The sequence below is a fragment of the Oryx dammah genome, unplaced genomic scaffold, assembly GCF_014754425.2.
Source record: "Oryx dammah isolate SB20612 unplaced genomic scaffold, SCBI_Odam_1.1 HiC_scaffold_19, whole genome shotgun sequence".
Lineage (NCBI taxonomy): Eukaryota > Metazoa > Chordata > Mammalia > Artiodactyla > Bovidae > Oryx > Oryx dammah.
In genome coordinates this window covers 67,765,284-67,778,299 of record NW_024070203.1, presented here as the reverse complement: position 1 = coordinate 67,778,299, position 13,016 = coordinate 67,765,284, and the positions used below count along the sequence as shown (strand labels likewise).

Sequence of the window (13,016 nt, the reverse complement as noted above, 5' to 3'; positions counted from 1 at the left end):
CTATGTTGAATACTGCAAAAATGAATTACAATGGTATTATGCTTTGTCCTGTTAATGTACATTTTATAAATGTCATAAAACTTATTAAGAAGTTGCTTTAGTCTTTCATAATGTCTGAAGACATTAATTAAGCAAACCATGATCATAAAAAAGAAGCCTTCTAAAGCACTTTGTGGGGCAATCTGGCTTGATAAATAATCAAAGTTTATCCTATCTCAAAGAAAATATGAGCTTATTCAAACTTATTCCTTTCTAACCCTAACTCATTCTATTGTGTTGATATTTTAACTATTCAAACATGATTTTGTAGGAAAAAAAATGACAATCATATGATAGGTTCATATTTTGAAAAGCATGTAATAGATCACATACATGTCCCTTTTTCTTCTGCTGTTGAAAGCATTAAATGAAACAGTACTTCCCATGGTGTTGGACATGGCATAATCTAATATTTGTCTGCTTGGATAGTTTCCTGATATTTGTTACCAATACCAGGCAGCTGTTCAATCAGATAAACTGGATTAAAATTTTTAATATGCATGAATGAAAACTTTTTCAAAGGAATGGAAAGATGAAAGGTAGAACTTGGAAAACATTTGTAAAGGTAGATTTATAGAAAGTATGCTTGATGTTCATGTTTCCAAGGTTATGGTTTTATCTATGGAAGATATTTCTTTTTATTTATAATTACATTATAAAATGTTAAAAAAGAATACAGAAGTTTTGTTACTGACATGCGTTTTCTCCCAAGTATGTCTGAGGAAAGCAAGTTTTATTGGACATCTGAGATGTCCTAAAGTATGAAGAGTCACTTTCCTCACTTCAGAGAGTACTACTGGTGACAAACATTTTTTCCTGTAAATATTTCATCTTTCATCTATGAACCAAATAACTCATCTCTTCCCTATGAATTTCTCATCTTTGTTATCTACTAGTAGCAAGAACTTGAGCAAATAATTTAATTTCAGGACCTCAGATTAGGAAACATGAACAATGTCCATTAGTGATTTTCAAAATATGGGTTCTTACCCTATTACTGGGTCATAACAAATATTTTTATAAAATAAAATGGAATTTATTCAATTTGAATAGAAAATATAGAGGACTTGCATTCATGCTAAGTTATTTCAGCCATGTCCAACTCATTGTGACCCTATGGACTGTGGCCTGCCAAGCTCCTCTGTCCATGGGATTCTCCAGGCAAGAATACTGAAGTGGATTGTCATACCCTCCTTCAGGGGATCTTCCCAACCCAGGTATCAAACCAGCGTCTCTTCTGTCTCCTGCATTGGCAGGCGGGTTCTTAACCACTGAGCCACCTGGGAAGCCCCAATATATGTCAAGACACATTAAAAAGCTAGTGTGCAAATGCTGTTTCAGTTTTAAATATCTATATGCATACTGTGTGATGTAAAATGTATTCCTTAATGTAAGATCCAGGCAAAAATGTTTGACATACGGTTTCCAAAAGAATCACAAGTTCCTTATAAATCTAAAATGAAATTATTCTAGTTTACAGCTCAAAAACTCTACTGATTTCTTATAACCTTATGTCACATAGTTTATTGCCTGACAGACAACAGTAGCTGGCTACAAGGGCATTTAGTTAAAGGGAGTGGAAAATATTTATCCCTCAATTAGATGTATTTGTTATTAGTTCAGTTGCTCAGTCATGTTCGACTCTTTGTGACCACATGGACTGCAACACACCAGGCTTCCCTGTCCATCACCAATTCCCAGAGCGTGCTCAAACTCATTTCCATCAAGTCGGTGACGCCATCCAAACATTTCATCCTCAGTCATCCCCTTCTCCTCCTGCCTTCAATCTTTCCCAGCATCAGGGTCTTGTTATACCCATTCTAAGTCATTCAAAGACAACTCCTTGGGCTTTCATGCCCTCTGGGTAAATGCCAGACCCAAAGCAGACAGGAATTTGATGTGTTTGAGAAATAGAAATAGATGAAAATGGTTGGGATCTAGTGAAAAGAGAATAGTAAGATATGAAGGAAGAGATGTAGGAAGGAGCTGCATTGAGTAAAACCCTACAAACCATGGTAAAATGTTTATAGAGTATATTTTTGTTGCTGGTGGGGAGCCATTTGAGAACGGTAAGCAAAGGACTTTTTCTGTTTTTTTTTTTTTTTTTCTTTTAAAAGACCAGGAGGACTACTGTATAGAAAATAGATTTATACAGCAACAATGAAGCTAAGGAGGTTAGGAGACTATGACACTCATTCAGGTGAGTGATGTTCTTAGCATCAATTAAGGTAGTAGCAGTGGAGACAAAAAAAAAAAAAAAGATGGATTTGGAAGCACACAATACAGGATCTGCTAACAGACTTGATATAAAGAGGTTGCTAGAATTTTAGTTTGTGAAACTATGTGGATATTCTACCAATTCTGATGGGGGCCATGATGGCAGGAATACAGACTTCTGCTTGGGAGATGTTAAATTTGAGATACATACTAGTTATCTAAGTGGATATGTCAAGAAAGTAAAACTGGGTTTTGGGGCAGAAGTAAGGACTGCTGGATTTGTACATTTGGGCATCAGTATATAGATACTATTTATAGCCACAGGACTGTTACTTCCCTGAGTGTCATGCAGTATCTCTTTTAATCTTGATAACAACTCAAGTAGATATTTTTTTTATATTGATGAGTAGCCTCTCTTTATATCTGAGCAACTCTTATATTCAAAAATACATACACTGAAAGTCAAGCAGCTACTAAATGATGGAGCCTGGAATTCTTAATTTTTTGAATGAAGCCTTTTTTAAAAGGTCTGGTCTGGAGAGAGTGAATCTCATTCAGAATTTAAATCAAGTTTATAAATTTAGTAGTCTTTTCTATCCTTTTGCAACTTCCCTTGAGCAGGTGCCAGTGACAGGTTTCTTTTTTTAACTATTCCTTTGGCATATGGGATAGGACTCTGTTTTCCTTTTTTCTCATATCTTGACTGTTTCTTCTTCACTGGCCTTCAACTATATCTTTCATGCAGAGATTTCTAGCCTTCTTTCTTCTCTTTATGTATTTCCCCTTTACATTTTTATGTTCTCATTGGTTCAAATACTAAACATACGCTTATGTCATAAGAGTTAGTCACTTAGTCGTGTCTGACTCTTTGCAACCCCACGGACTGTTGCCCGCCAGTCTCCTCTGTCCATGGGCTTCTCCAGGCGAGAATACTGGAGTGGGTTTCTATTCCCTTCTCCAGGGGATCTATCTTCCTGACCCAGGGATTCAACTCGGGTCTCTTGCATTGCACGCAAACTCTTTACGGTCTGAGTCACCAGGGAAGCCCAAATATCCGCTTATGACCCTCAATTATTTTGCTTCCAAAGCAGACATTTTTTTTTTCCCCTAGCGCCAGGTTCAAAGGTTTCCTGAAAGCAATTAGCCTGGAGGTTCCCCCATGCGATTAAAGAGGAGGTGCGAAGTGGAGGGGCTGTGAAGGTCTCATTTGATTTGTATATTCATTCATATTTCCTTATAATCATTATATCGACTGCTTCTATGGAGTTTCAAATCTAGAGTGGCAAGCAAGCAGACAGTGACGCACGGGGAGCGTCAACTAAAGGTTTAGCTCGGCACGATGCCCTTCGTGTGAACATTAAGTCCTCGGCCACAGGGGCATATTGTGCAAACACAGAACCCTGCTTAGTTCCTCAAACAGATTTAAAGAACATTTGTTTTGAAGTGTATTAGTTTTGCCGAACATTAAAAAAGAAATCGAAGGCAAATCACTGAAGGAGTAAAGTTGGGCACAGATGAGAGATTCGAACTGAATGCTGCGCTGCAGCAGGTCATGAAGAGAATAAGGTACTGATTAGGGAGAGGAGAATGAAGTGAACTGAACTGAACTGAATGAAGCACCCCTGTAGAAAAAAATGAAAAACCAGGGATGGCATACATAACAAAAAAAAGAAGAAGAAAGAAAACAATCCAGCTTTTGTTAAGTCATGGTAAAACACACACCTCAAGCCAAGACGGCTCCAGCGGCTCCGCCAGGGTTTCCTCACAGTCCCAGCGCGCCGCGCGCCGCCCAGCTCGCTCCGCCCAGTTCCCCGACTGCCCTTAGTCAGAGCCGCGTGCAAGTGCGCAACGGATCCCGCCCCCTTCGCTCCTTCGGCCAATGAGAAATGGTGTCGTAATTCGCCAAAGCTTGGTATCTTGTCGCGTGACCACGTCTCCCCGCCCCCTCACCCAGCCGCCTCCTGGTTCTGAGAAGATGGCGAAGGTGTCAGAGCTGTACGATGTCACTTGGGAAGGTAACTGCGGGCGGGGTGGCCGCGGAGAGACCGAAAGCCGCAGGAAGCGGCTCGGGAGTACCTGCTGTCCTCGGAGACCTGGATTCTCCGATCTCTCTTCGGCTCTGGTCCGGCCGAGCTGAGGTGATAGCTGAGGTAGTTGGCTGAGGTGGAGGTGGTTTGACTGAAGTCTGCGGTGGTCCTCACCGCTTGGGTCGGTAGACTGACCAACCGGCCTACCACCGCGCCCATCTAGCGGCCAAGGGCAGCTTCCTCTATAAGACAACCGGGATCTGCGGCTGTCACACTTTTCCTGTGGCTGCTGGGCGGCGCGGAGGAGGCGGGATAGCTGCCCGCTGAAGTGTCTTTGCCGCCGAGAAATCCAGGGCCTGTAAAGGTCTTTCAGATACTCTGTGTAGTAAAGTGTGTGGAAAACCCGTAAACATATCTGATTCTTTCCCCTGCCAGTTTACATTCCCTTCTCTCTTCAAAACTGGGTTTCTGATTTCCCCCCTTTTAAAATGATCCCCTGTCCCACTCGCCTCAAGACGAATTTACACACACGACCCAACTTGCTTCTTATTCCCTGCCAGTAATTCCTTTTGTGAAGGTGAAATAAGTTCTCTTTTAATGAGGTGGAGTTTATCTTTGAATTTGGAAGCAGTCAAACTTTGAACCAATTCTGAAAGAGATTTTCGCTTCTTAAAATCCTGAGTGGGAGGCGTGCATGCTTAAGAAAAGAACCTTGAGTTTCTCTAAGGCATGGAATTTGTGTAATTGAAATTTATATATCCAGCGTTTCACAGTAGACTTCAGTAGCTTGTTTGTTCGGATATTTAAATGATGTTATTTATTTAAAATATTTTATTAAAAAACGCCTGATAACGCGTGGACTGAGAATTGTATTGGTTGTTCAGTGTCGAGTAAATCTCTCCAATATTGAAAGTTGCAAACAATAATGTGAAAAGGCAAAATTCCTTTGTCTTGGAACTAATTCAGTGATTTATTATTGATTTTGTGGCCTCTAGCATACTGTGAACCACCGTGTTTCTACCTGTACTGGGCAATCTATTATATTAAAGTATTAAGTTCTTAGTGCTAGATCTTGATGATACTAAATTAAGTAACACACAGTCCCTACCTTTAGGGAGCTCATAATCTGATGGAGAAAGATAGACTTGTAAAAACGTAGTTTTAAAAGGCTTGTGTGAGGATTTATATTTTTTTAATGCTTTTGAAAAATGTTTCAAATAGTTCATGGTTTTTTTGAAAGTGCTATTTTGAAGGTATGTTCAACATAAATTTCTTAGATGATAATATCATGTGTAGACGCATAGGAAATGAGTAGATGCAGTCGAGGTGATTTAACTGAGTAGCTTAGACCTTACGTTCTGGACATTCTAAAGATGAGTGACATACTTACTTAGATGAGCAAATTACTTCACAGGTTTGTTGAGCAAAAGGGAAAAAATATGTTGAGGTGCTTTTAAACTATTAAATAACATATATTAAAAAAATGATCTGGCTCCTGCATGTGTCTCCAGCCTTATCTTAAGCTACTCACCCGGTTCCCCGGTAGCTTGGACGGTAAAGTGTCTGCCTATAATGCGGGAGACCCGGGTTCGATCCTTGAGTCAGGAAGATCCCCTGGAGAAGGAAATGGCAACCCACTCCAGTATTTATGCCTAGAAAATCCCATGGACCTAGGAGCCTGGTGGGCTACAGTCCATGGGGTCGCAAAGAGTCAGACACGACTGAGCGACTTCACTTCTCTTCACTCTCTTTGATCTGGCCATGTTGGCTTTTGTTGAATTCCCTACGTGCCATGCTCCTCTTGTCTTAAGACGGCTGCTGCTAAGTTGCTTCAATCGTGTCAGACTCTGTGCGACCCCATAGACGGCTTCCGATGGAAGTATTCTTACCTCCTTGTTCTAGTCTTATACTCTACCTATTGTACTCTATCATTTCTTAGAATTCCACTCAGAAGACATTCATTCTTCAGAGAGCCTTCCCGACCCTACCTGCCATCCCCTCCCATTCCTATCTCCACTCCAAAGTTTAAAAGAAAAAGACAACAAAAGCAACAAAATTTACCCTTGGTCTTTTAACTATGTATCCTCATACTATTGAAATACTTACCCAATTGTGTTACATTTAAAAATTTTGTCTCTCCTATTATGAAGAGAGGGCCCAGCCCTTTCTTGTTCTAGAGGGTGACATACTGGAGGAACTCAGTAATCTGTTGACTAAATGAATTATTAGTAGGATTAAAAATAAGGACTTCCCTGGTGGTCCAGTAGCCAAGACTCTGTGATCCCAATGCCATGGATCCAGGTTTGATCTCTGGTCAGGGAACTATTGATGAGCCTCATCTAAGGGTGAGCATGCTGCATCTAAAGATTCCACAAGCCATGACCAAAAGAAAGAAAGAAAAAAAAAAGCCCCAAAGATCCTGCATACACAACTTAAAAAAAAAGAAGATTCTGCATGATGCAACTAACTTGGTGTGGCTAAATTATATATATACACATATATAAGACTGTTAACAAATCATCACAAAGAAAAACTATAAGTCATTTTTTTGGTGTTGGAATGAGTTTTTTAGTATCATAGACAACAGTATACCGTTTGCTCATTTGTAATTAGTAGAATTTATAGGAAAAGAATATTATAGATTTTTCTTTCAGAGACTTAGGGTAACAAAAGGTTGATGGGAGGACCCTCAGGGATAGTTTTTTTGTTTGAATTTTTTGCAGGAGGGAGTGTAAGTTGACCTGTGTCTTTTAAGAATTCCATTGAATACCATCATTAATTTAAGTAATGGAAATTGTTAGTTCAAAGACTATTCAAAGATCCCTTGTAATAGGAAAATTTATCACATATTTATAAAAGACATATACTAAAACTCTCTTAGTCTTTATTGGGCTCTGTAAAAATAGGTATATGGTTTATTTATTCAGCCAGTTGAAACTTACTGATGTTTATTATTAAATATATGAGGAATTTGGAGGTGGGAAAGACAGCTGAAGGAGGGTTTAGTCAAGTCAGGTCTCTTGAGAATAGGGTATTTGGGCAGAGTATGGTTAGGATGTCTAGCACAAAGCCTGGCCTATGATTGGCATTGAATGAGTATTGGAAAAAATATTTACTGGAAATGAGGGGATTTTAGTTGTATATTCTCACTGTCTCTACTTCTCTTTATTCAGTCAAACAACCACAAATTGGTTTCAGTACTCTATTAGTTCAGTAAAATTTCTAGAGAGATCTAATGCCCAGTCTAATGTATCTGTTTTGTACATCTGTATTACATTTGTCATTGCAGATCATTCCCTCTGAAAAATTCTTTTGTTGGTTTCTTAATAGCATTCAGTTCAGTACAGTTCAGTCGCTCAGTAGTGTCCGACTCTTTGCGACCCCATGAATCGCACCACGCCAGGCCTCCCTGTCCATCACCAACTCCCGGAGTTCACTCAGACTCACGTCCATCGAGTCAGTGATGCCATCCAGCCATCTCATCCTCTGTCGTCCCCTTCTCCTCCTGCCCCCAATCCCTCCCAGCATCAGAGTCTTTTCCAATGAGTCAGCTCTTCTCATGAGGTGGCCAAAGTACTGGAGTTTCCGCTTTAGCATCATTCCTTCCAAAGAAATCCCAGGGCTGATCTCCTTCAGAATGGACTGGTTGGATCTCTTGCAGTCCAAGGGAGAGTCTTCTCCAACACCACAGTTCAAAAGCATCAGTTCTTCGGCGCTCAGCCTTCTTCACAGTCCAACTCTCACATCCATACATGACTACTGGAAAAACCATAGCCTTGAGTAGATGGACCTTAGTCGGCAAAGTAATGTCTCTGCTTTTGAATATGCTGTCTAGGTTGGTCATAACTTTTCTTCCAAGGAGTAAGCGTCTTTTAATTTCATGGCTGCAGTCACCATCTGCAGTGATTTTGGAGCCCCCCAAAATAAAGTCTGACACTGTTTCCCCATCTATTTCCCATGAAGTGATGGGACCAGATGCCATGATCTTCATTTTCTGAGTATTGAGCTTTAAGCCAACTTTTTCACTCTCCTCTTTCACTTTCATCAAGAGGCTTTTTAGTTCTCTTCACTTTCTGCCATAAGGGTGGTGTCATCTGCATATCTGAGGTGATTGATATTTCTCCCGGCAATCTTGATTCCAGCTTGTGTTTCTTCCAGTCCAGCGTTTCTCATGATGTACTCTGTATAGAAGTTAAATAAGCAGAGTGACAATATACAGCCTTGACGTACTCCTTTTCCTATTTGGAACCAGTCTGTTGTTCCATGTCCAGTTCTAACTGTTGCTTCCTGACCTGCATACAGATTTCTCAAGAGGCAAGTCATGTGGTCTGGTATTCCCATCTCTGTCAGAATCTTCCACAGTTTCTTATGAAGAAAGGCTTTGGCGTAGTCAATAAAGTAGAAATAGATGTTTTTCGGAACTCTCTTGCTTTTTCCATGATCCATCGGATGTTGGCAATTTGATTTCTGGTTCCTCTGCCTTTTCTAAAAGCAGCTTGAACATCAGGAAGTTCACGGTTCACATATTGCTGAAGCCTGGCTTGGAGAATTTTGAGCATTACTTTACTAGCATGAGATGAGTGCAATTGTGCGGTAGTTTGAGCATTCTTTGGCATTGCCTTTCTTTGGGATTGGAATGAAAACTGACCTTTTCCAGTTCTGTGGCCACTGCTGACTTTTCCAAATTTGCTGGCATATTGAGTGCAGCATTAGGCTCTCATTATTTTTTAGAACTTTGCTGCATTCTCTACATCCATTTGCTCCTTAATTTTTGGTGTCCTCAGTGGTCCTTTCTTTAGCCCTCTTCTTAATCTGTTATTGGTGGTGATTAATCCTGACATTACTTTGCCGACTAAGGTCCGTCTAGTCAAGGCTATGGTTTTTCTTGTGGTCATGTATGGATGTGAGAGTTGGACTGTGAAGAAGGCTGAGTGCCGAAGAATTGATGCGTTTGAACTGTGGTGTTGGAGAAGACTCTTGAGAGTCCCTTGAACTGTAAAGAGATCCAACCAGTCCATTCTGAAGGAGATCAGCCCTGGGATTTCTTTGGAAGGAACAATGCTAAAGCTGAAACTCCAGTACTTTGGCCACCTCATGCGATGAGTTGACTCATTGGAAAAGACTCTGATGCTGGGAGGGATTGGGAGCAGGAGGAAAAGGGGACGACCGAGGATGAGATGACTGGATGGCTTCGCGGACTCGATGGACGTGAGTCTGGGTGAACTCCGGGGGATGGTGATGGACAGGGAGGCCTGGCGTGGTGCGATTCATGGGGTTGCAAAGAGTCGGACACGACTGAGCTACTGAACTGAACTGAACTGAATCCTGAGTTCAATAGAATCCTGACTGATGCAGACATAGATGTTATGTAGTCTGTGAAGTCCTGAAATTATATGCAGAATTGAATGTGTGTGTGTGTTTGTTTTCTCTTATTTTTATTTTTTAAAATGTATTTGTTTTTAATTGAAGGATTGGTTTCTACCAAGTATCAATGTGAAACAGCCATAGGTTTACCCATGGCCCCTCCCACTTCAACATGCCTAAGTGTGTTTTTAAACATGTACATATTTCTGGGAAAAGTTGGTTCAGAAGTTTAATCAGCTTCAAAGAGCTTGAAAAAGATTTCATGTCTTCTGTCGGTAATCATCCACACCTAGCTCTAATTACTGTATTAGTCTATATTGCTAAATGACATATTAAACATATATTTGAGTACTTTGCACCAGGCACTGTTCCCATTATGCAGCATTCTTAACTTGTAACAAAAGCAATAGAATACAAAGGTTAAACTAAACAGAATAGATCAAATATGGAGTCAGGTTTTTTCTTCCGTATTTTACCCTGCTCTCTCAATTTTTCCTCTTCTGGTGACTGAAGCTATAGGTGGTTTTTTTTTTTTTTTTTTAAGGGTCTCTAGGCGAAGTCTTTGACAGAGAAACATGATCCCCACCCCTGTAATGGGTTATATAAATGAAGAATTAACCTGAGCTCCATTTTGCAATGTCCTGTAGAAACTGCTTTCCTTTCCTTTGCCCTCTCCCCCTAATCTAGGTGTGTTGGGCAATTTCCCAGTCCCTTAGCACATTAGATACTCTTATCTGTCTACCATGGTTCTTGCTCTTTGCTATAGACTTCGTCTAACAAACTCTCTTTAATTCTTAGGGCTTGTTTCACTTATCACAGATGTCTTCTTTAACCTTCTCCTTGTCAGGTGGAATTAATCATTCCCTCACCTTGCTTTCTTAGTGCTCTGAGCATAACCACTGTCTTACCTTTTATCACATTATTTTGTGGTTGTTTACAATTTGTTTGTTAACTTGTTGACTTCTTAGGCACATGGGTTGATTCTTTTTTCACTGTGTTTCTAGAATGTTATAGAAATAATGTATTAATATATTTTTGAATGACTAAATAGAAGTCATGGAGGACATGACAGTAGGTGAAAGGGGAATGATTTAAGTCAGGGATTTCCCATTTATATACCTTGGTTATGAATAAGTAGGAATGGAAAGTTGAATACTATTGGTAAGTGAGAAATTTGACAAAAAAGGAGATGGGACCAGTTTTTCCCATTTAGTCTCTAGTTTATGGAAAGAAATTGTACAGTGTCTTAAAGGACATTGCAGAGTACAGGCAAGGAGTGTAGTTTTGTGAAACAGATCTGTAAAACACTAAATAAATTTATATTCCCAAGGCTCTTCCTGTTTTAAAGTAATCTGCCAGGTTAACAAAGAATGTGAACTTCAGATGGTAGTTATGGTATAGGGGCTCGCATTGGTTTCTGAAGTGGGAGCAGTCTTAAGAGACTGAGCCCTTAAATGTGGGGTATGAATAACTTACTTTTTTGTTTGCTTGCTCAATTCCTCTTTAGTCTTTAAGATTCAGTTTAACTTACTTCCTGTTCAGAATGAGTCAAGCTCACTTGTAGGTTTTCAGTAGAAGGAATTCAGTTGAGTTCAGTTCAGTTCAGTCGCTCAGTCATGTCCAACTCTTTGCGACCCCATGGACTTCAGCACTCCAGGCTTCCCTGTGCATCACCAACTCCCGGAGCTTACTCAAACTCACGTCCATCATGTCGGTGATGCTATCCAACCATCTCATCTTCTGTCGTCCCCATTTCCTCCTGCCTTCAATCTTTCGCAGCATCAGGGTCTTTTCAAATAAGTGGGTTCTTCACATCAGGTGGCCAAAGTATTGGAGTTTTAGCTTCAGCATCAGTCCTTCCAATGAATATCAGTTCAGTTCAGTCGCTCAGTTGTGTCCGACTCTTTGCAACCCCATGAATCGCACCACGCCAGGCCTCCCTGTCCATCACCATCCCCCGGAGTTCACTCAGAGTTGCGTCCATCGAGTCAGTGATGCCATCCAGCCATCTCATCCCTGGTCGTCCCCTTCTCCTCCTGCCCCCAATCCCTCCCAGCATCAGAGTCTTCTCCAATGAGTCAACTCTTCTCATGAGGTGGCCAAAGTATTGGAGTTTCAACTTTAGCATCATTCCTTCCAAAGAAATCCCAGGGTTGATCTCCTTTAGAATGGACTGGTTGGATCTCCTTGCAGTCCAAGGGACTCTCAAGAGTCTTCTTCAACACCACAGTTCAAACGCATCAATTCTTCGGCACTCAGCCTTCTTCACAGTCCAACTCTCACATCCATACATGACTACTGGAAAAACCATAGCCTTGACTAGACGGACCTTAGTCGGCAAAGTAATGTTTCTGCTTTTGAATATGCTATCTAAGTTGGTCATAACTTTTCTTCCAAGGAGTAAGCGTCTTTTAATTTCATGGCTGCAGTCACCATCTGCAGTGATTTTGGAGCCCCCAAAAATAAAGTCTGACACTGTTTCCACTGTTTCCCCATCTATTTCCCATGGAGTGATGAGACCGGATGCCATGATCTTCGTTTTCTGAATGTTGAGCTTTAAGCCAACTTTTTCACTCTCCTCTTTCACTTTCATCAAGAGGCTTTTGAGTTCCTCTTCACTTTCTGCCATAAGGGTGGTGTCATCTGCATATCTGACCTCAATCAAATCCCTTATGATTATACAGTGGAAGTGAGAAATAGATTTAAGGGCCTAGATCTGATAAAGTGCCTGATGAACTATGGAATGAGGTTCGTGACATTGTACAGGAGAGAGGGATCAAGACCATCCCCATGGAAAAGAAACGCAAAAAAGCAAAATGGCTGTCTGGGGAAGCCTTACAAATATCTATGAGAAGAGAAGCGAAAAGCCAAGGAGAAAAGGAAAGATATAAGCATCTGAATGCAGAGTTCCAGAGAATAGCAAGAAGAGATAAGAAAGCCTTCTTCAGCGATCAGTGCAAAGAAATAGAGAAAAAGAACAGAATGGGGAAGACTAGAGATCTCCTCAAGAAAATTAGAGATACCAAGGGAACATTTCATGTAAAGATGGGCTCGATAAAGGACAGAAATGGTATGGACCTAACAGAAGCAGACGATATTAAGAAGAGATGGCAAGAATACACAGAAGAACTGTACAAAAAGGATCTTCATGACCTGGATAATCACGATGGTGTGATCACTCATCTAGAGCCAGACATCCTGGAATGTGAAGTCAAGTGGGCCTTAGAAAGCATCACTACGAACGAAGCTAGTGGAGGTGATGGAATTCCAGTTGAGCTATTTGAAATCCTGAAAGATGATGCTATGAAAGTGCTGCACTCAATATGCCAATGAATATACAGGACTGATTTCCTTTAGGATGAACTGGTT

General features: G+C 40.6%; 1 protein-coding gene across 1 annotated transcript in view; it reads left to right on the top strand.

Annotated features, from left to right (window-relative positions):
* The first annotated feature begins 4,135 nt into the window (after positions 1-4,135).
* LOC120879081 (ER membrane protein complex subunit 2-like) overlaps positions 4,136-13,016 on the top strand; it is a 52,184-nt gene continuing 43,303 nt past the window's right edge. The window contains exon 1 of the mRNA XM_040262138.1: positions 4,136-4,271. Within this exon, the coding sequence (XP_040118072.1) occupies positions 4,136-4,271 (136 nt within the window). The remainder of the gene's footprint in view (positions 4,272-13,016) is intronic.